This window comes from Pithys albifrons, chromosome 6, assembly GCF_047495875.1.
Source record: "Pithys albifrons albifrons isolate INPA30051 chromosome 6, PitAlb_v1, whole genome shotgun sequence".
Lineage (NCBI taxonomy): Eukaryota > Metazoa > Chordata > Aves > Passeriformes > Thamnophilidae > Pithys > Pithys albifrons.
In genome coordinates this window covers 3,797,059-3,820,255 of record NC_092463.1, presented here as the reverse complement: position 1 = coordinate 3,820,255, position 23,197 = coordinate 3,797,059, and the positions used below count along the sequence as shown (strand labels likewise).

General features: G+C 48.6%; 2 protein-coding genes and 1 long non-coding RNA gene across 7 annotated transcripts in view; all 3 read right to left on the bottom strand.

Annotated features, from left to right (window-relative positions):
• Positions 1-16,636, bottom strand: part of FBXO34 (F-box protein 34) — a 42,312-nt gene extending 25,676 nt beyond the window's left edge. Inside the window, exons 1-2 of one of the 3 annotated variants that reach the window (XM_071557249.1) lie at positions 16,522-16,636; positions 1,775-1,853 (exon numbers count right to left, since the gene is read on the bottom strand). The gene's annotated coding sequence lies outside the window, so the exon portion shown is untranslated. Of the gene's footprint in view, positions 1-1,774; positions 1,854-2,151; positions 2,400-16,521 lie in introns of those variants that run through there. The other 2 variants (XM_071557250.1, XM_071557251.1) reach the window with 2 other exon arrangements.
• LOC139673046 (proline-rich protein 2-like) lies at positions 15,689-16,402 on the bottom strand. The gene has a single exon (XM_071557966.1). The coding sequence runs from the start codon at positions 16,400-16,402 to the stop codon at positions 15,689-15,691; it is 714 nt and encodes a 237-aa protein (XP_071414067.1).
• Positions 16,637-17,416: 780 nt separating the features above from the next.
• LOC139673584 (uncharacterized) lies at positions 17,417-23,131 on the bottom strand. 3 transcript variants are annotated; one of them, XR_011698145.1, is made up of 4 exons: positions 22,897-23,131; positions 20,954-21,110; positions 17,945-18,071; positions 17,417-17,830 (listed from the first exon to the last, which is right to left on the bottom strand). It is a non-coding gene; the product is annotated as an uncharacterized lncRNA (long non-coding RNA). The 3 variants fall into 3 exon arrangements; XR_011698143.1 differs by lacking the exon at positions 20,954-21,110; XR_011698144.1 differs by lacking the exon at positions 22,897-23,131 and having other exon boundaries at positions 20,954-21,437.
• Between the last annotated feature and the right edge of the window lie 66 nt (positions 23,132-23,197).

Sequence of the window (23,197 nt, the reverse complement as noted above, 5' to 3'; positions counted from 1 at the left end):
CAGCACGAAGGAGCTTGAGTCGGTTATTTGCTGAATCTCACGGCATTTCAAGGCAACATTCAGGCTTGGCACGACTCACCATCCTCTCAAACACACAGCACAGTGTCACCCCTCAAAACCCCACTGTTCAACCTAAAGGCACTTTCTTTTTTCTCTCCTTTTTTTTTTTTTAATTTAAGGGTGCGTCAGCTGCTAACTGAAAAGTGGGAATGCTTCATTTAGCACACACACTTGTTAAACTGCTCACAGCATGCAAATAAAACACTGCATTGTGCAAAAGTCATTCAGCCTCCCCATCCGTAGATATGAGCAATGGAACCGTGGCCAGGAAAGAGAAACTTGGAACAACACGCAAATATTTCAGTCCCTTATTCCCAATATTCACATCCCAGGCTAAAGCCCACAACCCTGTCATGCTGAGGGGTGACCATGCTAGGAATCTCCTCCATGCAATGGGTGGGAAAACAACCATTATCTGTCTTGCCCCGGGACTGCACCCTTTTATTTGTAGTTATTACTGCAAACTGCTTTTTTTCCAGACAATGGTTGTGTTATTATAGGTACCTTCATGCCGTGCCAAAGCACATACACACAGCAATTCAGAACAATCAGCCTTGTTTTCATGGGAGCAAAGGTTGCAGCCAAATGAAATGGGTGGAGATCACATTAAACAATCTTGGAATCTGCTAATAGGATATAGGAAAATGTGACCATAATGCAGATGCGGAGTTCCCCTTTCACCTTCCAATGTTATGGATAAAATAAAAGCTTTGGAAAACCAATTAAACTGTTTGAACAACATTAAGCAAGTTCAAGTGCTCTCAGGGTGCTTACAAGACCACTGAGAGGTTCTTTAAAACAAAGAAATGCCCTTTTAAAGCTCTGAAACCAGAGTGCCTTTCCCCACCCCAGAACACCACCTGTTTTAAAAGATACAGGACACCTGTGAGTCATCTGCTTCTCCAAGGTAAAGAGAAGCTCATCAAGACAACTGTTCCTGTGTTAAAGACATGATCAGCCCCTTCTTTAAGCGGGGAATTTTCATCCTGAGGCACCTTGCTTGGTCAGCTGTAACCTGCATTCCCCTTGTTTGCTTTTGAGATGTGCATTAGTCAGCTTTCTCCTCCACAAATCTGATTGTGCCTCTGCATGATCGTACACTGAAGTCATGTCCTTGAGCGTGTGACATCAGTCTGTTGCCATGGCAACCTACAGGGCAGTCCAAAATTCAGTCTTATGGCATCACTGCGGGATCAGACAGCGGAACAAGCCAACGCCTGAGAGCTGGTTAATGCAGCACAACAGCCAAGACATTTCAAGCTAAATGTTAAAGTGTAACTCCCCTCTATCACGATATTCCTTATAAAATGGCTGGAAGCCTCAAGAAAGATGATCCAGAAGGTCACTGAAGACAAACAGACCAGCCAGGGTGCATCACTAAAGAAGGGCAATATGTTTCCAAGGATGGCCACCAAGTATGAGGAAAGCTTAGTTCAGCTCTCTGAATAGAAACCACCATCTGTTCCTAAGGCAACACCAGACCTGCCCACGGGGATCGTTCACAGAGAAACAGGGATGGCCCCTCAGCACTCCGGGATCAAGGGCTGGGTTGCACAGTTTGTCTGGAAATCAGAGACTGGAGCAGCACTGCACTGTCAGCCCTTTCAAAGGGACACTATTACATAAGACACAGTTCTTCAAATTCGAGCTGTGAAGCAAAGAACATCATTAACCCAACCTGTAACAAAGCCATGTAGTTAAAAAAGGGTGGTACCTTCCAAGAGTTGTTATTCCATGTAAGGTTAGACATTACAGTTCTGGAGGTTCCTTGCACACTCACGAGAATGGCATTTCTGAAGAGCAAAAGGGAAGGAAAAAGGAAATTAGTGACACAGTAACAGAGTTACAAACACCAAAAGATCTGCTCTGCCCAGAGCGAAGGGCACGCAGGAACAACAATCCAAGCACTGCTGATGTGGAGCGCCCCCAGTTCAAGGTCTTCAGTGCTGACTGACCCAGTACACCCCAAAAAGGGTCCAGCAACTCCAGGGGGCTGGGCAGAAGCCCCTCTGGCACCGTGGGAGCCCCGGGGTGCAGGGATAGAGGAGAGAACACCAAGCTCCCAGTAGCCACGCAGACCCCTTTCTTTACCTGCTCCTCTGTTCCCATCAAGCACACACGTTGAGGAGTCTGGGTGCAGATTCTCAGTCGCTGCTCCAACACCCAAATTCCTCCACACCTTAGTGGGCCACTGCCTTTGCACACCAGTTTCTGTGTGAACCAGCCCCTCCCTGCACACTTGACTGGTTTCACTTCACCTCCTTCCGCTTTCCCTTATTAATCTACACCTCTCCTGCAACTCACTCAGCACTTCCTCCTGCTGAGCTGACCTCCTCCATCCTTCCCACAACCCCAGACACACCTACAGCTTCTGAACGCTGCCATTAACCAGGCACACTTCATGTCCTCCACAGGGCTGTAACCCTCACCCTTCTCCTCACCCCTCCACCCATGTCCCTGGCTATAATTACCCCATGCCTCGTTATCTAACACCCAACACAAGCCTTGGGGCTGGGAGCCATTGTTTATTTGGCTCTGCAATGTCACACACCCCGGTGCTGTTGTATAAATAAATTCCACAACCTGTTTGAGCCTGAGCTTGATTCAGACCTGAAATATCCCAGTTTCCAAGTGACTGCTGCAAATACCTTCACTTGCTGCTTTAGCAACACCAGCTTATGCAACAGCCACCAAAAGCAGCTCTAGTGCCAAGGACCACGATGGTTCATTGCTTCCAGGGACCACAGCTGCACAGAAAACACCTTAAATCCCTCTACTTTTAAATACAAATTGCAAACTATAAAAGAAGAGGCAGGCAGAGGGACATGGCTCTCAGCAATGCCCCTGTCACCTGGAGGACAAACTCCATGTCACCTCTCAGCCACCAAAGCATCCAGGCTTTGCCCCATCTCAGCCTTGAACACCCAGCAGGTTATGCTGTCCCAAATCTGAAGTACCACTAAGGGTGAGATTCTGGAAGCAACTTTAAGCCAAATGGATTTCAGAGCAGAGCAAAGCCAGCAGGGCTTCATCTCCATGGAGCTCCTGCAACACAACATAGGCTGAGCAAGTTACTCGGGGCAGAGGTCCTTCTTATTAACTACCTAGTAAATTCAGATTAAAGTCAGACAGCTGTCCCCCCTCCCTCACATAAAAATCAGATGCTATCCAGCCCTGAGGAATCAATCCAGCTCCTGCAATAAGGAAAAACTGCTCACAGCCACATGACACCACACACAATCCAGAGGATTGTGGCCCTTTAGGTGCTCATTAAACTTCCTCCCTAGAAAAAGTCTCCAGTAATGGATAATTCGCCTTCAATTCGTTTTCTACAGTCAAGATGGATGATAACTAAGTACTGGATGTGGAAGCACATGAGAAGTCCCAGTGCAGCCATCCCAGCTCATGAACACATCCATGCAAAATCCCATGGATAGTCCCCATCCACAGCCACGTGTGCCGATTCCAGCACCCACGTGACGCTTCAGAGGGGCAATCAAAGCCCTGAGCCAAACACAAGGAGCAGAGGAAGGAAGCACCAGGACACACCATGGCCATTAAGAGGTAAACAGAGGCTGGAGAAGAGCCAAGGCTGGGTGGCTGCCGTGGAAGCTCAGTTAACACACTTCAAGACGAGAAGCAGAGCATGAATAAGTCAACTCATCATCCCCAAATGGTCACAAGAGCCTTGTGAACTTGCACAGACCAAAGACCAGTTCCAAAAACACTAAGCACGGCACAGGGAAGGCAAATGGGCCATTTTGAGAACGCAGGATTAGCTTTTTTACTGGAGAAAAGGAAGACAACAGCACATACAACAACCAACTTACACTGTGGGTTTGAGCCATCTGTGAGAGACACCGTTTTATGAGCCAGCAGTTCATGTCAACACAAAGATGCCAAAATTTTGCTGTATGCAATGGTGTTACAGGTGGAGGAGCTCTGCCATCTCACAGGAAGGAGCTGTGCTTTGCAGACCCTTCCTGACTACCCAGCTGAACCTCCTGGCCATAGGTAAGTCCCTTTCCAGCTACATCATTTCCACCTGCATTAATTACCCATGCAGAGTGAAAATTATCACAGCCCATCTTTTGGCTTCTTTTCCCTACAAAGGCAAGGCCCCCAACCTCCAAAAAGGCAGCACAGCACCTGTGCTCCCACACAAGACTCATGTCCTACAACCTTATCCCAAAGAAACTGTGGCAATTCCCAAGCCAGCCTGCCAACCTCCTGTCCTGCAGCATCAGTGGCTAAAAAGGGATGCAGGAGTCTGAGCAGCTACAGATTTCCACAGAATGGCTCAGGGTGGAAGAAACCACAGTTTGGTCCAACATCTCTGCTCAAGCAGGACCATCTCAGGGCACATGGCACAGGATTGTGTTCAGACAGTTCTGGAATATCTCCAGTGAGGGAAACCCCACAGCCTTTCTGGGCAATCTGTTCAGTGCTCAGTCAGAAAAAAAGGATTTTACCCCATACAAACAAATAAATACCTCCTTTAGAAAAGGTGATACAGTCCAACTCATTAAAAGAAGCCGCACTGTTCTTACCAAAGCCTGGATCCATTCCAGTACACAATGAACAGGTCCCTTTGCAAAGCATGTTTGGGCCATTCCCTCTGAAACCCACCTTAAAAACATAAGACCCAACTAAGTGCACCTCATACTCTTGAATCTTTTGAAATTCACCATCACTCCACTTCATTTATTCCAAGAGCTTAATGTTGCAACTGGATCTACATCACCAACCCTGCCAGCCAAGTTACAACCAATGCAACCGAGCCCAAGCTTACAAAATCTATTAACTTGTAAAAACTGTACTATATTTTCTTTCCCAAAACACTCAACCTGTTAACAAATACCTGTCTTAGTGTGTTACCATCCTCCCACTGTCCTGATCAGAGCCAGCAGGCTCACACTACACCACAGCAGGAGCCAAGAGCACTCATCCAAGCAGAGCCTGCAAGAACAGACCCCCTTTGGGGCAGCGACAGTTGAGGTCGATTTAATGCGAAAACAAACTACTTTTCCATTCAAGTCCAAAGCAGAGACAAAGAATTTTATGTGGCTCAGATTGCACAGTCAGCTGTCTTTTTAGGAACAGATCAGATTTAACAGTTCTATGGCAGTCCAGAGAAAATGAGCCTGACAAAAGTTCATGGTTTGGCCGGTGCTACACTGTGCAAAATCCAGGCACTCGTCTGCAGTGCTCTCATGGCCTTCAGCTGGTACCTCAAAGTCACCAACAGCAGTTCCAAGAAGGGATTTTATGAGACACTGGCACAGGTTGGGCAGAGAAGCTGTGGCTGCCCCATCCCTGGAAGTGTCCCAGGCCAGGTTGGACAGGGCTTGGAACACCCTGGGATAGTGGAAGGTGTCCCTGCCCATGGCACTGCGTGGGATTGGATGGTCTTTAATGTCCTTTCCCACCCAAACCATTCAAAGGTGTTATGATTTCTCAGGATTCAGCACAATGCAATTTTTATCCCATTTCAGACAGACAAAATCCCTCTCTGAAGCTCTGCCCAATAATTCTCTTTCCCATCACACTGATTGCATTTAACACCATTTCTACACCAGAGAACCAAAATGACACACAATTTGTCAGTGTGATCACTCTCACCACAGACTCCTATTCTGAAGCAGCAGAGATGAGCTCAGGCTCTTCTACTCGACCATTTCAGGGCCTAATGCAGACAGAGAAACTAATTTACATGTATTGCTAAGGAAAAGAATATAATCTAAACCTTCAATGGTTTATATCTAAATGCCTTGAGACATCCAACGTCAAAGCTAAACAGATCTTCAGCTGGCAAACACTTGGAGAACCTTCCACTGAAGCTGCCAGGTGAGGGAATGCAGAATTTCAGGATATTTCTGCTCCATACACTGGGGACATGCCTCAAACACACACAAAGCCCAGAGAAGCATCGTGACAGCTGCAAAAACAACTTTGTCCTGGCAAACACTCACATAATGAAATTACAGTTTCACTCCAGGGAAAAAGGAAAAAAGCACTTAAGTTTTGTTTAGATTGAAGTGCTTCGAGCCACACCACTTATCTGCTGCTATCAGAGCAGATTGCAGGGCTGCTCCAATGATTATTCTGTAATGAAGTAACTGGAATTGGAAGGTATGCAATTAGTCCTATCTCCTCCTCCACCACCCCCCTAACAAGAAAAAAACCAGCACAGACGTTATCACCTCTTCCTTTAGCTCTGCTACCCTCATTTAAAATACCCACAAAGCAAAGTGGGGCTGTCACAAGCTGCTAACAAGCCTATCTTGGCCCTGACTGGCAGCAAGGTGATATTCTCAGCATCTCCCCAGGAGAAACTTACTGGGTTACCTAATGGGATGCTTTCTCAAGTACCCACACACAGATATATATTAAGCCTAACATGCCTGCATTTAGCTATTTCGGTAAAAGCAAACCACTTCTGAGACCGAAAAAAAAAAAAGCACTGCTGTTCCTACCAGCTTTAAATGAAAGCATCTCATTAATCCTCCTGGGCACGATCACTGGCAAGGGAATATATTAAACTCAGGACACAGGTATTGCTTGCTGGCACTCTGGATGGTTTTCCTGACTCCAGCCTGGCTCATTTTACCCGGGTCATTTACCATCCCTCCCCCTGAAGAGCTGTGCTTGATGTTTGCAAAGTGGCACATGCAGCTTTTCCACAACTAATAGCTGGGAGAAGCAGGAAGGCCCCAGACACCCCACAGCCAAACGGCAACTCGCAGTAAATCCCTGATTCCCAGCTGCAACTGTGATAAAATCCATGCTGGCATTTAGACAGGCTCAAAAGCTCACTCAGCTCCTCTCCCCCAGCCCAGCCATACCCCCTGGTCTAATCAAAGACATGGCTTTTCCCAACAGCCTCTGCCTCATGTATATCCCAGGAAAGTTTCTCTTTTTGTGACCCCAGAAGACAAGGGAGAGCTGGAGGGACAGCCATAAAAAATAATAAATAAATAAACAACTTTAACAACCACTATTAATGCAACATCAGTGAACTTCTTCTACATGGGCCCACTACTGATGCAACAATTTCACACTTGGATTAAGTTTTTTGACCTTTTTCCAAGTCAAGTCCTTTCCAATTCCTTTAAAACATTTTCCCCAAAGACAATGGGCCATCCCTGCAGGATGTACTGGTGCCTTCACTTCCCTGGATTCAGCCAGGCAGGGATGAGGCTGTTAACACTTTATAAAGTCCATACACAACCCTTTCCTCGCTGGATACACCTACTGACCCAAAGAGGAAAACGGGCTTAAAAAGCCCCTTTTCAAGGCAAGCAGAGTGTGCAGAGACATGTTCTACAAAGGTATGGAAACTACTGCTCTTTATCCTGCAATTTGCCCCATGGCCTGGAGCTGCCACATCAGCAGACACCACTTGAACAGCCCCATAAGCAGTTAAAGCTGAACAAAGCAGTAATTTGGAGAACTGGTTCAATCCACTGCTGGTGGCATCCCATGCCCTGTCCCTGGAGGAAACATGACTCAGACTGCCCTGAGCTCCCATCCACAGCACAGGCTGCAAAGCTTCATGGAAAGAGAAATCATAGAATCATAGAAGGGATTGGGTTGGAAAAGCCCTCCGAGATCATCAAGTCCAACCCTTGGGCCAACTCCAGTCCCTTTACCAGATCATGGCACTCAGTGCCACGGCCAATCTCACCTTAAAAACCTCCAGGGATGGGGAATCCACCCCCTGTCTGGGCAGCCCATTGCAATGCCTGAGCACTCTCTCTGCAAAGAAGTTTTTTCTGCTCTCCAACTTCAATTTCCCCTGGCAGAGCTTGAGCCCATCGTGCCCCCTTGTCCTATTGCTGAGTGCCTGGGAGAAGAGACCAACCCCCACCTGGCCAGAACTTCCCTTCAGGGAGTTCCAGACAGTGCTGAGGTCACCTCTGAGCCTCCTCTTCTCCAGGCTAAACACCCCCAGCTCCCTCAGCCTCTCCCCACAGCACTTGTGCTCCAGTCCCTTCTCCAGTCATAAATTAATTCCCAAAATCTTCTACCAAAGCCACATCTCCAACTGCTTCTGCTGCAAAACAATTCAAAAATTTTACATTTCAATATGGCTACATCTGCAGCCCCACTGCATTTAAAAAAATCTATGAGAATTTTAAGAGAAACACAGGGATTTTTTTTCCTCAGCACCAAGGGAGATGGATTCAGTGCCATCAGTAATCCTCCCCCAGCCCCAGTTTCAGGAGCAGCAGCAGATTTACTCAGATTTCAGATTCATAAGGAAGCACTCTCTGCATCACTTCATTCATGTGTTTATTAAGATAAAGTCACCTCATTAAAAAAAAACAATGGTAGAGTGTCATCCTCCTTTAGAGAGGAAATTAGATGAAAAAATGCAAAGAACCAACAGTCTGGCCCACAGCTGATGGCAAGTTCTGGTGCCCTGATGGTTAAATTGTGGTGTACAAACCCATTTCCAAGGGACAGGCTGTCTTTAAGGGATTTCTTGAGAATTCCCTTACTAAATCCCTGACACTTGTCTCCAGCCACCATTCCTTGTATGTATTTTTACAGGGAGCTTCTCTCCACCTCAGGAGTCAGGATGGAAGGAAGGACAAACCTCTGAGGACAAAAACATCAGGATGTCCAATGCAAGGGCAAAGGGTTCCTGAAGGGAAGTTCTGGCCAGGTGGGGGTTGGTCTCTTCTCCCAGGCACTCAGCAATAGGACAAGGGGGCACGATGGGCTCAAGCTCTGCCAGGGGAAATTGAAGTGGGAGAGCAGAAACAAATTCTTTGCAGAGAGTGCTCAGGCATTGGAATGGGCTGCCCAGAGAGGGGGTGGATTCCCCATCCCTGGAGGTTTTTAAGGTGAGCTTGGCCGTGGCACTGAGTGCCATGATCTGGTAAAGGGACTGCAGTTGGACCAAGGGTTGGACTTGATGATCTCAGAGGTCTTTTCCAACCCAACTGATTCTATGATTCTGTGATTAAAGACCTCAATAAAGAGCTTTATAAACCAAAAGAGAACTGGGATGGCTCTGGAAGCACAAGAATCAGTGACCACAGACCCCGATTCAACATCAGCCACTGATACCCAAGTCCTGCTCAAACTGAAGGTCCAAACTTTTTTAAAACAGCCTCCAGTGTGCCACACTGCAGAAAACCAGACCACAGGCAAAGCCATGAGTTAGACTTTGAAGTTTAGATGCACCAGAAAATTATTTCACCTACCCAGATGCAGAGGGACAGCTGCTGCCTTTGATGCTGCAAGAAATGTTGGTCTTAAACTGCCCCAAGGACTCCAAATTACTCTTTGGGCTTGAGTGTGGCAACAGCCAAGCCTACACACACACACATGAGCATAATTAGGCCTGGTCTAGACTTGGGGGGAGGAAAAGGAACAGAAGAAATATTTTCACTGATGTTAGCATGCAAAGAAAATAACAGCACATACGAAGAAATCTCTGGAGTGACTTATGAGGAAGATTCTATGCTTGGCTCTCTGCCAATTAGAGAGGAATTAGAGTCTGGCAATATAACCTCGTTCATCCTCAGGAAAAAACTGCATTTTTAAGTGATCAACAGAATCAGAGGGCGGAGGAAAGAGGGACAAAGCCTCAGGATTGCAACTGCACAGAGCAACACTGGAGGTTTCTGATGGTACTGAGACAGAAAGTGGGCAGGAATAGTTCAGATTTTAGAATTAATCCAGTCTATTGCACCCAAAAGAAAACCAGCACGTAACAGCTGACTCCAAAAAACAGCACTCCAATAAAGCAGACAGCATTTTTTACTATAAAATTCCAACAGCTTCAATATTTTACAGATTATACTGACTGCCAACCAGCAAAACCAGTGAAAGGTGAAGGTCACAAAACCAAAAGCAAACCAAGTGGAAAAGGCGTGACCAGACACCTTGGGAAGCTGAAAATGTGTCAAACCCCCAGCTTTTCACCAAGAAAGAACAGTTAGTAGCTACCTGCAATGATGAATTTACATCCAAACTCTTTGGAGCTTAACAATTCACATCGTGAGATGAGCTTTTAGCAGAAATAGGACCAGACTTGACATGCCCCAGTTTCCCCAAGGTTACTTTTGGAAATGCATTTACAGTTAAAATATTTCCAGTGCTCTTCTCACGCTGCAGAAGAGCAAAAAAAAAATCTACCTTTTAGTTTTACTGGTTTAGGGTTTTTTATAAGAATTTACTTCAACACTTTTATTTGAATGACAAAAGCAACTTTGCATCAGACTGCAGGTTGGAAGTTACTGGAAATGGCTGCGAGTTGCTGTTACTTAAATAAAGTCATTGCAAGGAGAAAAATGAAGTTACTGAAGCTTTTAAACCAAACTCTGCAAAACACCAAAAACACAGAATGAATCAGAAGCAGCTTAGGAGTTGCTGGGGATGTTTCAAGTTAATAAAATTCTAAATTAAATGGCTGCCGCTTGGGTTTGCCAAAAAATTATGCAAATTTCCAAAGTTCATCCATAGTAATTAGCACAGCAAAAAGCAGGTCCCAAATAAGTGATGAAGCCTCGCTCCTCTTTTTCCAGCAGATGGAATTAGCTTTGTGTGAAGCTCCTTTTTTCCAATTGGAGATTAAAACATATTATCCTGAATATCAATAGTGGAAGTGCAGCTTGTTGGATACACAGCTCAGGGGAGCAGGAATATGCACAAGGCAGTCTGGATCCTTCTTTTCCATCATTCTGGAGAGGACACTGGAGAGGCTGGGGGGGAGGGTTTACATATTTATGACTTTCTTTCTCAAACTGATCGCTGACAATTTGGTTGAGACACGTTCCCTCAAAGTACATTTAGAGTTAATAGTCCAAACAGGTTTTTCCCAAGAAAAATGTCAGCCTGACTACAAATACATCCTCTTGATGTGCTAATCGACAGATCACCCAAACTGCAAGTTGAAACAACACCTGTAAACAGAAAGTCTCCTGGGTTTGCCCACTGCTGCTCCAAAACTTGGCTCACAGGCACATCCATCATAGATTGTGTATCATCTACTGGGATATAAATTCACCCTTTCCATTCCTGTGACTGATTTAACACTTCACACTTAAAAAAGGGCACAACCTTCCCCTCAGCAATGGCTCAATCTCAAACCTTGACCAAAACACTCCGCCAGCGTTTCACAGGCTGAATTTAGTTTGTCTTAAAAGTAAAAACAACCACCAAGTTTTGCTACACGAATATCACTTTCAGGTAGCCCAGAAAAGATTTCTGGAATTTCGGTGTGCTACAAAAAGAAGCCAAAAGTTACATAATTAAAGGAACACAGGGAGGGGAAAGCAAAGTTTAATTTAAAAGTCAAGTAAGTGACACGCTGGATTGAATGCCATTAACCAAAACTGTGCAAGTTAAAAGTCAATGGACTGAAAGCAGCAGAAACTCTGCCCGCAACAAAATGAGAATTCTTTTACAAAAATACTTCTGTGGCCAAATCAAACAGTGAGTTTAAGTAAGAAAGAAAGCACTTACACCTATCCTGCTCTCCCCCCTCTTCCTTCTCAACTAGGGAGTCTCATTTATCTCAAAGCAATCAAAAGAAAACACTTTAATTTTTAAAGTCAGAAAAGCTGCAGAAATTAAAGCCTTGTCTGGCACGAACAAATAATATTTCTGAACTCAAGATTTTTATCCAAGTTATGGAAGGGCGAAAACAGTCCTGAATAACTCACTTTGCATAGCCCAGTTCCTGCCAAAACAGTTCTGTAAATCCCATGGTAGTTCAGATAATTTCCATTCTTAGGACAAAAAAAAAAAAGCTAGATTGAACATTAGCAACATTAATTGTGTGATATGACCTGAATGATGCAAGAACAAGTAGTTAAGTGAACCACAGCATCTGCTGAATTTTTAATCACTGGTTGTTTTGCTGCAAGGCAGAAGAACACTGGATATTGGCTCCCAAGAACTGCACAGAATGGCATATTAGGACAGCAGGATTTTAACTGGCAGGAATTCTGCCACCCTGCTACCTAAATACCATCACTTTGCTGTGAACTGCAGACAGAGCAGCTTCTAAAGTAGGATTATTTTTTAATCACATGAGGAAAGAAAAAAAATTAATAAAACACTGTTTTCTGCACCAAGATACCAGTCGGCCATTTCTGAATATTTAATTTTTTTAAAGCTGACATTTTCTTAACAGCCATTTACGTGTCCCTCTGTAGAGTATTTTTACCTTCCAAACAGCTTTAAGTAGTCATGTGGTTGCCCAGCAGCAACTTGTACCCAAAGAGGTAGTTGAGCCTGCAATGTGTAGGAAGGTAATCTATGTAAACACTCCTATTAGCTCTGCACTGCAACAGGAGGAGCAACTGCAACGTGTTTAGGCACACCTGAGCTATATTTAATCCATCTTTCTCTGACAGCCATTGCAGTGACGCTGCAGACACCCAAATCTGGGCAGCCAGGTCATGGTACTCCTGATGGGAGGCGACAAGCCCATCCTTCCCCTACACCAATTTCCCTGTGTCTGGTACCAGGAGCAGCTGGATTAAAGCAGCCCCCGTGTCTCCAATGGCAAACACAGCTCCAGTTATGCTCTAGGCATGAAACTGCAACAGCAGGATTAGCAAATGATACAGCAGATATTCCCCTTCCACAACAAAGCCAAAAAAAAGAATAGTTATTTGGGGGATAAACACTAATTCCACAACTACAATGCAAATTCCAAAAACAAATCCCACAATTACAGCCAGAATCTGCACTAGGGGCAATGATACTGACTCATATTTTAGGGGTGGAAAAAGAGGACACTTCAAGAAAAGGACAACATTCATACAGTAAAAAGTCTGTCCCACTGACTTTAATAGATTTAGTTTAGTAAGTTAATAGAATCAAAATAGCTTAGAAAACAAACCCAGCAAACTATGGTACAAATGAAAACAGAGCAGCCACACATCCCAAAGCAGCATTCCTGTGCCCTCCTTTTCCTGGGAAGAGGAGCTCTAACCAACAACTTTCACTAAACCAAGGTCTCCTTCAAAAGCTTCGATGTATAGGAACGTCCAGTGATAGATCTGATGACCAAATAACCCACAAGAGTCAAAAAATCCCAGCAGACAAGCCCAAGAGAGATGTTTCCCATTATCTTTAATGATAGGCTTAGGATGAGTCCTGCATTTTCCTTACAGGCTCAACTATCAGGTACAAGAGAAACTGCTCTCCTTTCTCTGAAGCCAAGTGCCAAACCTGCAACAGGAATATTAAAATATGCCATATCTGCTGGGAATACAACAACCAGTGTGTGAGAATTACACCAAAATGCTCGTTTGCTTGTGCTACAGGGCAGTGAGAAGTGAAAATAACACATTATGATGAAAGTGTTGACACCTGGAAGTCAGGGCCAGTTACCCACCACACAGTACTGAACTTCACACCACCAGAAACGTAACTTGGCACCCCCAAAACCACAGCCCTTCCTGGCATGGGGACTACAGGCCAGTCCTTGTGAACACTGTCATGAACATCCACAGCATACCACAAAACAAGCTTCCAAATTCAAGAGACACAGGAAAATGTTTTATACCCTACAAGACATTCAGTTGCAGCTCAACACTTGACATGCCACTCACAATTCTTCACGATCCTTCTCTAAACGAAGATTTTTAAAGAGCATTCAGCACAAGTGAAAATCTCCAGCTTCCTCCTCAGCCTCTGCTCGTTCTCCAATTAAACATAAAAGAGACAACTTAGTCATAGGGAGCGTGCAGGATGATTTCGAGACAGTGGTATTAAATCAAATCCCACAACTTTTCACACCTATTAAAATGTTACTGTGTCATTAGCAGGGGAGATTTCGATAAGCACCATGCAATTAACAGACACTGCCTTTGTTACCAGGCTCCTGATGAAGCCCAGGCTCCCTGACATTCCATTTCTTACCCTCAAAAGCCCTGAGTTATGCAAAATTTATGGGTTTTAGCGTGTGAGAGGAGAATCGGGCAAGTTACCTCCAAAATCAGTCAATAAGGCTCTTTCACCCAGGCCTGGGGAAGGGGGATGGCTGCTGGAAAGCAAGACAAGGCTCTCCCTTCCCCCCTTCCCTAAGGACCCAAAAACGCTGCGTTCAAAACACTCCCATCCCCTGCAGCAAGGGATTAGCCATTTATTAAAAAGGAATCAAAACACTGTAAAAGGCTTCCAGTAAAGATTTCAAGGGGAAAAAGGGAAAAAAAAAAACTCAATGCAACACCCATGGAAGCAGAGTCACATCAGGAATTCTTCTGGACACCAAAGAATGAGCAGCAAAAACCTCATCAGGATGTCATTTGTCCCAATGCAAAAAGAGGGTAGAACGAGACCAATTTCTTTTTTTAAGTCAGTCATTTTGGTGTCTCCACGCTGAGCAGCAGCAACACTCAACCTACAGGCATTTACTGCTTTAGACTTTGGACTTTCAAAACCACCTACCACCTCCATGCTTGGTTTTTAGTTGTTTTTTTTTTCTGGCTCTTCGGTAGGAGTGACAGACAATTATAATGGCCAATTATGTAAAACCTTTCATCCGAGAAAACACGGAGATCTACGCAAACATTCATTACGACGAGTCTGCGCCGCACGTTCCCCAGTTCCACAGCCACCCTGGCTATCAGAGAATCACAGAATCGACTGGGTTGGAAAAGATCTCCGAGATCATCAAGCCCAACCCTTGGTCCAACTCCAGTCCCTTTACCAGATCATGGCACTCAGTGCCACGGCCAATCTCACCTTAAAAACCTCCAGGGATGGGGAATCCACCCCCTCTCTGGGCAGCCCATTCCAATGCCTGAGCACTCTCTCTGCAAAGAATTGTTTTCTGCTCTCCAACTTCAATTTCCCCTGGCAGAGCTTGAGCCCATCGTGCCCCCTTGTCCTATTGCTGAGTGCCTGGGAGAAGAGACCAACCCCCACCTGGCCAGAACTTCCCTTTAGGGAGTTATATCTCCAAGGCTGGATTCCCAGCGCTGTGTCCCGGCCAGGGGCAGCCCCGGCGGTACTTACAGAGCCCAGGCTGCTTGGTCTGATCTCTACAGCCCCATCCCAGCCGGGTATTCCAAAGCAGAGCGCAGACACACACGCGGTTTGATGGGGGCGTCGCACGAAGCACCTCGCAAGAGAAGCCTCAGCTTCACCTCTCCGGCTGACACAAGGACACTTTTCCAACTGGGAGCGGCATTGCACAAGTCAATAACCTCGGTTTACTGAAGAAATTAACAGCTACACTTATTGTTTCGAGTAAGGCCTGGGAGGAAGTAATTCCGAGAAGAAATCACTTCCACTGTAATTGTACTTTTAACCTTTCCTTGGGTTCTTACGCCACCCCCACGTGAGCACATTATTCAAGTGTTATCACCATATCTAATACTGACTAACGCTGTCTTTTTGGATCACTGTTTATGTTCACCGAGCTCACAACCCCTCCCTGAGAAGGGCTGATCGATGAGGGAGCCACGGGGAAAAAACCACCATCAGGAAGTGAACGCAACTCACGAGATCAAAACTAGGGGGAAAAAAACACACGAGCGAGCTGGGGCGAAGGAGAAAAAGGGGGACGTTTTGAACACAAAGTCGGCGGGAAGGCTGCGACTCGCGGGCAGCGGCGGGTTCTGCCCGCACGGACACGCGTGGGACGGTTGCGTTACGCAACCGCGAGGGCCGGGGATGCTCCGAGCCTCGCATGGGGACCCGGGGGGGAACGGGGGGGGGAAGCAGGGGATGCTCCGAGCCCCGCACGGGGACCCGGGGCGGGAGGAGAGCAGGGGATGCTCCGAGCCCCGCACGGGGACCCGGGGGCGGGGGGAGCCGGGGATGCTCCGAGCCCCGCACGGGGACCCGGGGGCGGGGGAAGCCGGGGATGCTCCGAGCCCCGCACGGGGACTCGGAGCGGGGGGGGAAGCCGGGGATGCTCCGAGCCCCGCACGGGGACCCGGAGCGGGGCGGGGAGCCGGGGATGCTCCGAGCCCCGCACGGGGACCCGGAGCGGGGCGGGGAGTCGGGGATGCTCCGAGCCCCGCACGGGGACCCGGAGCGGGGCGGGAGCAGGGGATGCTCCGAGCCCCGCACGGGGACCCCGGGTGGAGGGGGAGCCGGGGATGCTCCGAGACCCGCACGGAGACGCGGCGGGGCTGGAGGGGCCGAGACCGCTCTCGCCGGGCCGGGAGAGAAGCGGGAGCGCTGCCAGCGGCGCAGGGCAGGCAGCGCGATAAGGCCGGGCCGGGAGGGCGGTGCGGGCGCTCGCGGGGAGGCGTTGGAGCCGCGGGGCGGAATAACGCGGGGCGCGGTGCTCTCGGCGCGGCCCCGTCCGGAGGGCGGGCAGGCAGCGACCCCTCGACGGCCCCGCCACCGCCGCCATGGCCGCGGAGCGCGGGCGGGCCCCGCTCGCCGCCCACCTGCCCCGCACCGAACCGGGCCCCGCGACCACCCAACCGTCCTCCCTCCCTCCCTCCCACCGCCGCGCTCGCAGCAGCCTACCCGGAGCGGAGCCACAGGACGGAGCGCCGCGGAGCCGCCAGGCTCGGCTCAGCTCAGCTCAGCTCGGCTCGGCTCGGCCGGATCCCCCCTGCGCCCGGCGGCGGCGGGAGGAGCCGCGGCGGCCGCGCCAATCCGGGGCGGAGCGGGGCGGGCCGCGGGGAGGGGCGCGGGAGGGACGCGGGGCCGCCCCCGCGCCAGGCACCGGCCGCGCCTGGCACCGCGGGCTCGGCTCGGGCCGTCTCTCGAGCCCCGCTGCTGGCGCCCCTCGGGCCTCCTCTGTGCCCCGAGACTCCAACCCCCCAGTCCCCGCTGTGCCCCGGGACTCGAGTCCCCCAGTCTCCGTCGTGCCCCAGGGCTCCAGCCCCCACCGTGCCCCGCAGCCCCCGCCATGTCCTGGGGTTCAAGCCCTGGCCGTGCCCCGGGACTGCAGCCCCCGCCATGTCCTGGGGTTCAAGCCCTGGCCGTGCCCCGGGACTGCAGCCCCCGCCGTGCCCCGGGACTCGAGCCCCCCAGTCCCCGCCGTGCCCTGGAGCTCCAGCTCCCCAGTTCCCGCCGTGCCCCGGGACTCGCCGTGCCCCCCAGTCCACACTGTGCCCCGCAGCCCCCGCCGTGTCCTGGGGTTCAAGCCTCTGCCGTGCCCCGGGGCTCCAGCCCTCGCCGCGCCCCGGTTCGGACTCGCTGCCCGCGCTTGGCGACCGACGTGGCACTGGTGGGTTGTCAGCCCACTGAGTGGCACCGGCAGCTCACGGTGGGGTTAGTGTGGTGGAAACGGGCTGAAAATGTACGCGGTTCTCCGCAGGAGGCCAAAACACTCGTTTGGTAGAGCTTCTGGCTTTGAAATGCACTGAGCTCCCCACGGCAGGGCCAAAAGAATCACAGAGGCAATTAGGTTGGAAAAGACCTCTTGAGACCACCCAGACCAGCCTGTGGCTCCATGAACATCACCGTGTGGAGGAGACCACGGCACAAAGTGCCACATCCAGGCCTTCCTTAAACACTCCCAGGGTGACCCCACCACCTCCCCACAGTCCGTTCCAGAAGAGCAGCTGGGAGGTCGCTGACAGTGTCCCTCGGTAATGGAACCCCCCAGCACAGTGCCAGATCTGCTGGCTTGTTTTGCCAACGGTGCCTCCCCGGGAACAGTCACTAAATACCCTTTGCTGTCATCTGTCCTTGGCAGAGGAAAACACGAGCTGCTGTTCCTGGTGTAGATTATCCGAGGAGACACAGCTGTGCAGACCCGGGCAGGGGTTTGTCACGCAAGGGCCACCTCAGTCACTTCTCTGCGCCATCCTGGTGATGCCTCAGCCTGCAGGGAGAAAAGAGACGAGCACTGGAGAAATCCTTCAAAACCAGAGGCATCGAGAACAAGCAGGAAACACAAAGGGAAAGCATTGGGAAAAGGGGAATAAAGTGGAGATACCAGATGATGGCTTGAGCCTAAAGGAGCTCCTGCAAGAAGGGGCTTCCCCTCTCCTTAGAAGACATGGTGACTCAGATGGCTGAGATGAACCTCCCAAAGTCTTTGGAGTCCTTGTTGACTATGGCCACTGTATACAAAGACAAAAGTAAAATAATTTGCTGAAGGTCAAATACTAGATCAGGGGAGGGCAGAAAACAGGCCCTACAGTTCCTCACCCCTCGAGTACCTTCTCCTCTGGACCGTGACAAAACCTGAGAACAAAACTGGGATTTAGCTGCTGCTGACACAGGAGCTTCCTGTGTTCCAGGGAAAAATTCTGTATTTTGGTATGGGACCAAATGCACATGGAAAAAAAAACCCTTTACTAGCACGGCCCCACCGTTCAGTGTCACACAGTGACATGCAAGATATCACCAGATGACTTAAAGGGGAATATGTGCCCTGTCATGTTAGGAAAAGGCCCCACAAAGGTACAACCCCAATCTTTTGTTTTAAGTTGATAAAGATAAAAAACTGCCATTTGCTGCTAAGTGACTCCTAATGATTAAACAACCTTTCTCCTCCCAGCCCCTCGGGGTATTTAGAGATAATATAAGAAAGATTTTGCACATTGTTTAGCTTACAGGGCCATCTGGTCCTTCTGCATTTCAGTAGCCTTGAACATTAAAAAAACAATAGATAAAGAAAACCAGTCCTATCTTATCGGAGACCTGGAGAAGTTTAACTCTGTCAGAGTACACAGGATTAACCAAGTCCTTACAGCTCTTGTATTGTTTCCATCTTGATTAACGGTAATATTCCTCACAGCTTTGTGTTGTACTCTCTAAATCAAGCTGTTCCTTACTGACTGTATTTGTTTTAACCATGAAACACAACTCCAGCAGTTCCATCCAACTTCCATACATGTTCTGCTCCTGGGCAGTGGAGCCACAACAGGGTCACATGCTGAGAAAAGATACATACAGGTTTTCAGCCAAAATTTAAAAACAATATTACTAGAATCTTGTGTAACTGGGGAAAAGGATGCTCTTTTCAAAGGAAAATGCAACGATCTTGGCCTAACTGAGAAACCTCCTTCCCACTGCTGAGACGTCATCTAATCCCACTGCACTAAGCAGTTTCTTCATCTGCTTTTGCTCAAGGGGATAAAAGCACAATTCCCCCAAAGTAACCTGCTCCAAAACCCCTGGAAACAACAAAAAGTTTGGTCTCAACTCAGCTTATGGTTGGCTTATGGTTGAATCCAGCATTTGTTCTGGGGTTAATTCCCACTCCCCTCTTTGCCATGGAAGAAAACCAAGACGGGTTGAGTCTGTTTGGAAGAAATGTGATTTCCTTAAGAATGTGGCTTTGGGCCTCAGAGGAAGAAGCCAGCTGAGGATGCTTTCACCTGTAGTGCTAGAGCAGGTTTTTGAGTGAAAGCTGTAGCAGCAGGGAACATTCAGTGTAAATGCACCATAAATAACAGAGGATGTGCAGATAGGCTGAGATAAAACCCACTCAGGCTGTGTTCCCAGCTGCACTTTGCATCGTAATATTGCTAGTTTGCATTTTAGTGAGAGCTGGGAGCTTATAAATGTGCTGCAACATCCAGCTTTTGGGTATCAGCTGCCAGAGTGCAATAGAATACCCAGAGTCAGGTACCTGGTCCTTCTATTTATAGCCCAGAGAGTGTCAGACGCTTCCCAAGGGCAAGTGGAAACTCCCACCTGCCAAGCAGAGACCTGGGAGAGTGAAACATCAAAGGAGGGATGTATTAGACTTGCTTTGCATAGCCAGAGTGTAGGTGTTTCCATCAGCTCGGCATCCTGGCCCACACATTCCGGGGGTTCGGAGGCTGTTGGTGCTCTTAGAAGGATCAACAATTCCTGTTCAGCACTGTGGGTGTAGGGGTTGCATTTGATGTTGTTTGTTGCCTGTTCTGGTCTAGGGGGTAGAGAAATACCAGGGGAGAGTCTAAATCTCTCCCTACCTGCTTGGACTGTGCCCTCCTCCCAGGGGACAGGCTGGGAGTTTGGTGGGTAAAATGGGCTTCAGCACAAAATAAACCTCAAAGAGCAGAGCAAGAGGCTTAGCTGTGATTCCTACTTGTTGTAAGGCAGGAATTTCGCTTCTATTTTCTGCTCCTAGAACTTGTTCTGGTTTTTAAACTAGTGACCACTTCAGATGAAAAGCCTGAGCAGAAGTGGGGCCAGCAGCCAGAGCACCAGCATGACTCAGATGTTCAATCCTTTACTGAGAGGTTATCAATGAAATTTGGCAGGAGGCCACTCTGTGCCCTCTGCAGCATCATAATTTGCCTACAGAGGAATTTCTTTAAGTCCATGCAAGTGGCTGTGGGCTACAGCTTTGTAACTCCACTTGCCTGAACTTTCACCAAAAATATATTCAGAAAATGTAATTACTGCAGGGTTAAATTTGGGCACAGGTTTCCCCACACTTTCCATATTGATTTTCATTTGTGCAAGAGTGGGAAGAATTATCCTCACAAAGAACAATATCCCACGTGAAGGAATGAAGAGCAGAAAGAACAAGTTAGCAGATTGCCACATAATGATCTCCTCAGTACAAAATGTATCAGATAATGACAGTGATAGTGCCAAGGAATAGAGAAATTCAAATTGGCTCTCAGAGCCTTGATGGCTAAAATGTGAGGATATTATCATAAAGTCATCAGGTCTGTATGAGAAGAGGGGTTTAACCTTCCAGGCATGTCTAATTCTGCACAGGATAACGAGTTTATAAATTCATATCATTTGTTTACCTCGATTAAGTGCTAATATGTTTATTCCTCTTAACACAGTATTTCCCTTAACACAACAAAATCAGTAGCAATCAGGAATTTGGGTGAAAACCCCCTGATTAATGTTTCATCTTAAAGTGACATTGCAATACTTTAAAAATCATGGCATTGCTCAGACACACCGAGACCTGTGCAGTGACCTAAATATTGTCAGTGGAAGGTGTCAGTGCAGCACGTTAAGCAAACCCATCCTGGCTGTAACTTACCTGGCTCAGGTAACACCTGCAGAGCTGCACAGCAAACTCTGAGCCTGCCAGGGACCCAAGGAGGGTTCTTGGGTTGCTCTGAAGGGCACAGGGCTCTGTTATCGCTGATGTTGTTATTTGAGCTCAGGAGATGAAGCTCAGGCTGTACTTCAGCTTCCTAAATTCAGCATCAGCACCCACGTCAGTGGAAATGAGCAAAAAATTGCCAGTCTGGATGCTCAGAGAGCAAGCAAGTGTTTCAGCAGGAAGATGCAGTAAGGAAAAATGACTGTGGGTTGGAAGGATGACACTCCTAAACTTGCTTTTTCCCTAGAACTTGTGTTTCAGCTTGGCTCACATCACTGGATTATATCCTGATATAAGGGAAGTTCTGGCCAGGTGGGGGTTGGTCTCTCCTTCCAGGCACTCAGCAATAGGACAAGGGGGCACGATGGGCTCAAGCTCTGCCAGGGGAAATTGAAGTTGGAGAGCAGAAAAAAATTCTTTCCAGAGAGAGTGCTCAGGCATTGGAATGGGCTGCCCAGAGAGGGGTTGGATTCCCCATCCCTGGAGGTTTTGAAACTGAGCTTGGCCGTGGCACTGAGTGCCATGATCTGGTAAAGGGACTGGAGTTGGACCAAGGGTTGGACTTGATGATCTTGGAGGTCTTTTCCAACCCAATCCATTCTATGATTCTATGATTGCTGAATGCCCTCAAATTCCACTGCCATTGGGGAAAAAGGGGAGTAACAAAAATCAGCAAACAGTGAGGACTGCATTGGATTGGACTCTGTGGGCAGAGTCTACAAATCTGAGCTCCTGTAGCTCTGTTGCTTAATTAGATCTTTTTCAAACTGTTGGAAAACTTGGCAGCACTCAATAAAGTCCATGTTGATTATTTATTATCTATAGCAAATAAATTATTGGAGGATTAGCATTGGTCAGTGTTTGTGCCCTGTGCTGTAACCTTTGTCACTCTGGACAGGAACAGGGGGTGACATTTCCCCCACTGCTACAATTTGGTACATGCAGAGCCACTGACTCTCCAACGATCCAAGACTGATCATTGCCACAGGCAACAGCTCTGTGCTCTGATGATCTTTAATCCATTTATCGCTGTATTAAAATGATGTTTATGTGCGAAATCCCCGATAGATTTCTGTGTTTCCATGTGGATATCCCGCATTTTCAGGCTGTTGGAAAGGCATGGCTGACCATCGCTCAGCACTTTCCTGTTTGCCAACACTTTTCCCATCCCAACACTGTCCTGTCCACATTTTTGCAGTGCCACCAAGCGGATGGTTCCTCCCTCAGCATTTCGGTTTCACACGTTATCGTTTATAAACAAACACAGACCTGCCCAGTCGCTGAGAACGCTGATAAGCACAACCTACACCAGCAAGGCGTGGGCTCGGAAATAAAGGGTCTTAAACAAATTAAACACTTTAGTAATATGTTTGTGATGCTCTGAGGCCTGTGGAGACCCATCTCTGGCTCTTCAGGAGGCAGCACAGAGTGGACATGGATCTTCTGAGCTCCTCAGTGCAGGAGGGACAGGGAGCTCCTGAGTGGGACCAGGGCAGGGAGGGAGGGTATTAAAGAACTGGAGCATCTCTCTTCAGAGGCGAGGCTGAGGCAGCTGGAGCTGTTCAGCCTCCAGAAGAGACACTGAGACCTCATCAATGTGTATAAATATCTAAAGGGGTGCCACAAGATGGACCAGGCGCTGCTCTGTGGCACCGAGCAACAGGACAAGAGGAAAAGGGCAGGAACTGATGTCCAGGAGGTCACACTGAGCGTGTGGAGTGTCCCTCACCGGAGCTATTCCAGAACCACCTGCACACAATCCGTGGCCACACGCTCTGGGATGAGCAGGGCGATGGGACTACTGTGGTCCCTCCCAGCCTGAGCCATTCTGGGATTCTGAGGGTGGCGGGAGGGCATGGCGAGGTCTGGGGACTCACCGCTCTGTCCCGGGGGCGCGGCGGGCGCTGAGGACTCCGAGCCCGGGGCCACCGCCAGGTGACCCCCGGCCCAAATGACCCCCCTGTGCAGCTGACCCCAGGCCCTCCTGACTCCCCGGGCCCAACTGAGTTCCCTATCCAGGTGACCCGTGGACACAGCTGACCACGGGTACAACTGATACCCAGGCCCGGCTGCCCTCCGGCCCACCCGCCGCCATCTTCCCGCACCGCCTCCAGGGCCAGGCCTCGCCCCAGTGGCTTCACTTCCCTCACCCCTCCAGCCAATGAGCGGCGAGGGAGG

Excerpts from the sequence above, each read along its gene's own strand:
- LOC139673046 (XM_071557966.1), bottom strand. The coding sequence starts at position 16,402 with ATGGCGGCGGTGGCGGGGCCGTCGAGGGGTCGCTGCCTGCCCGCCCTC.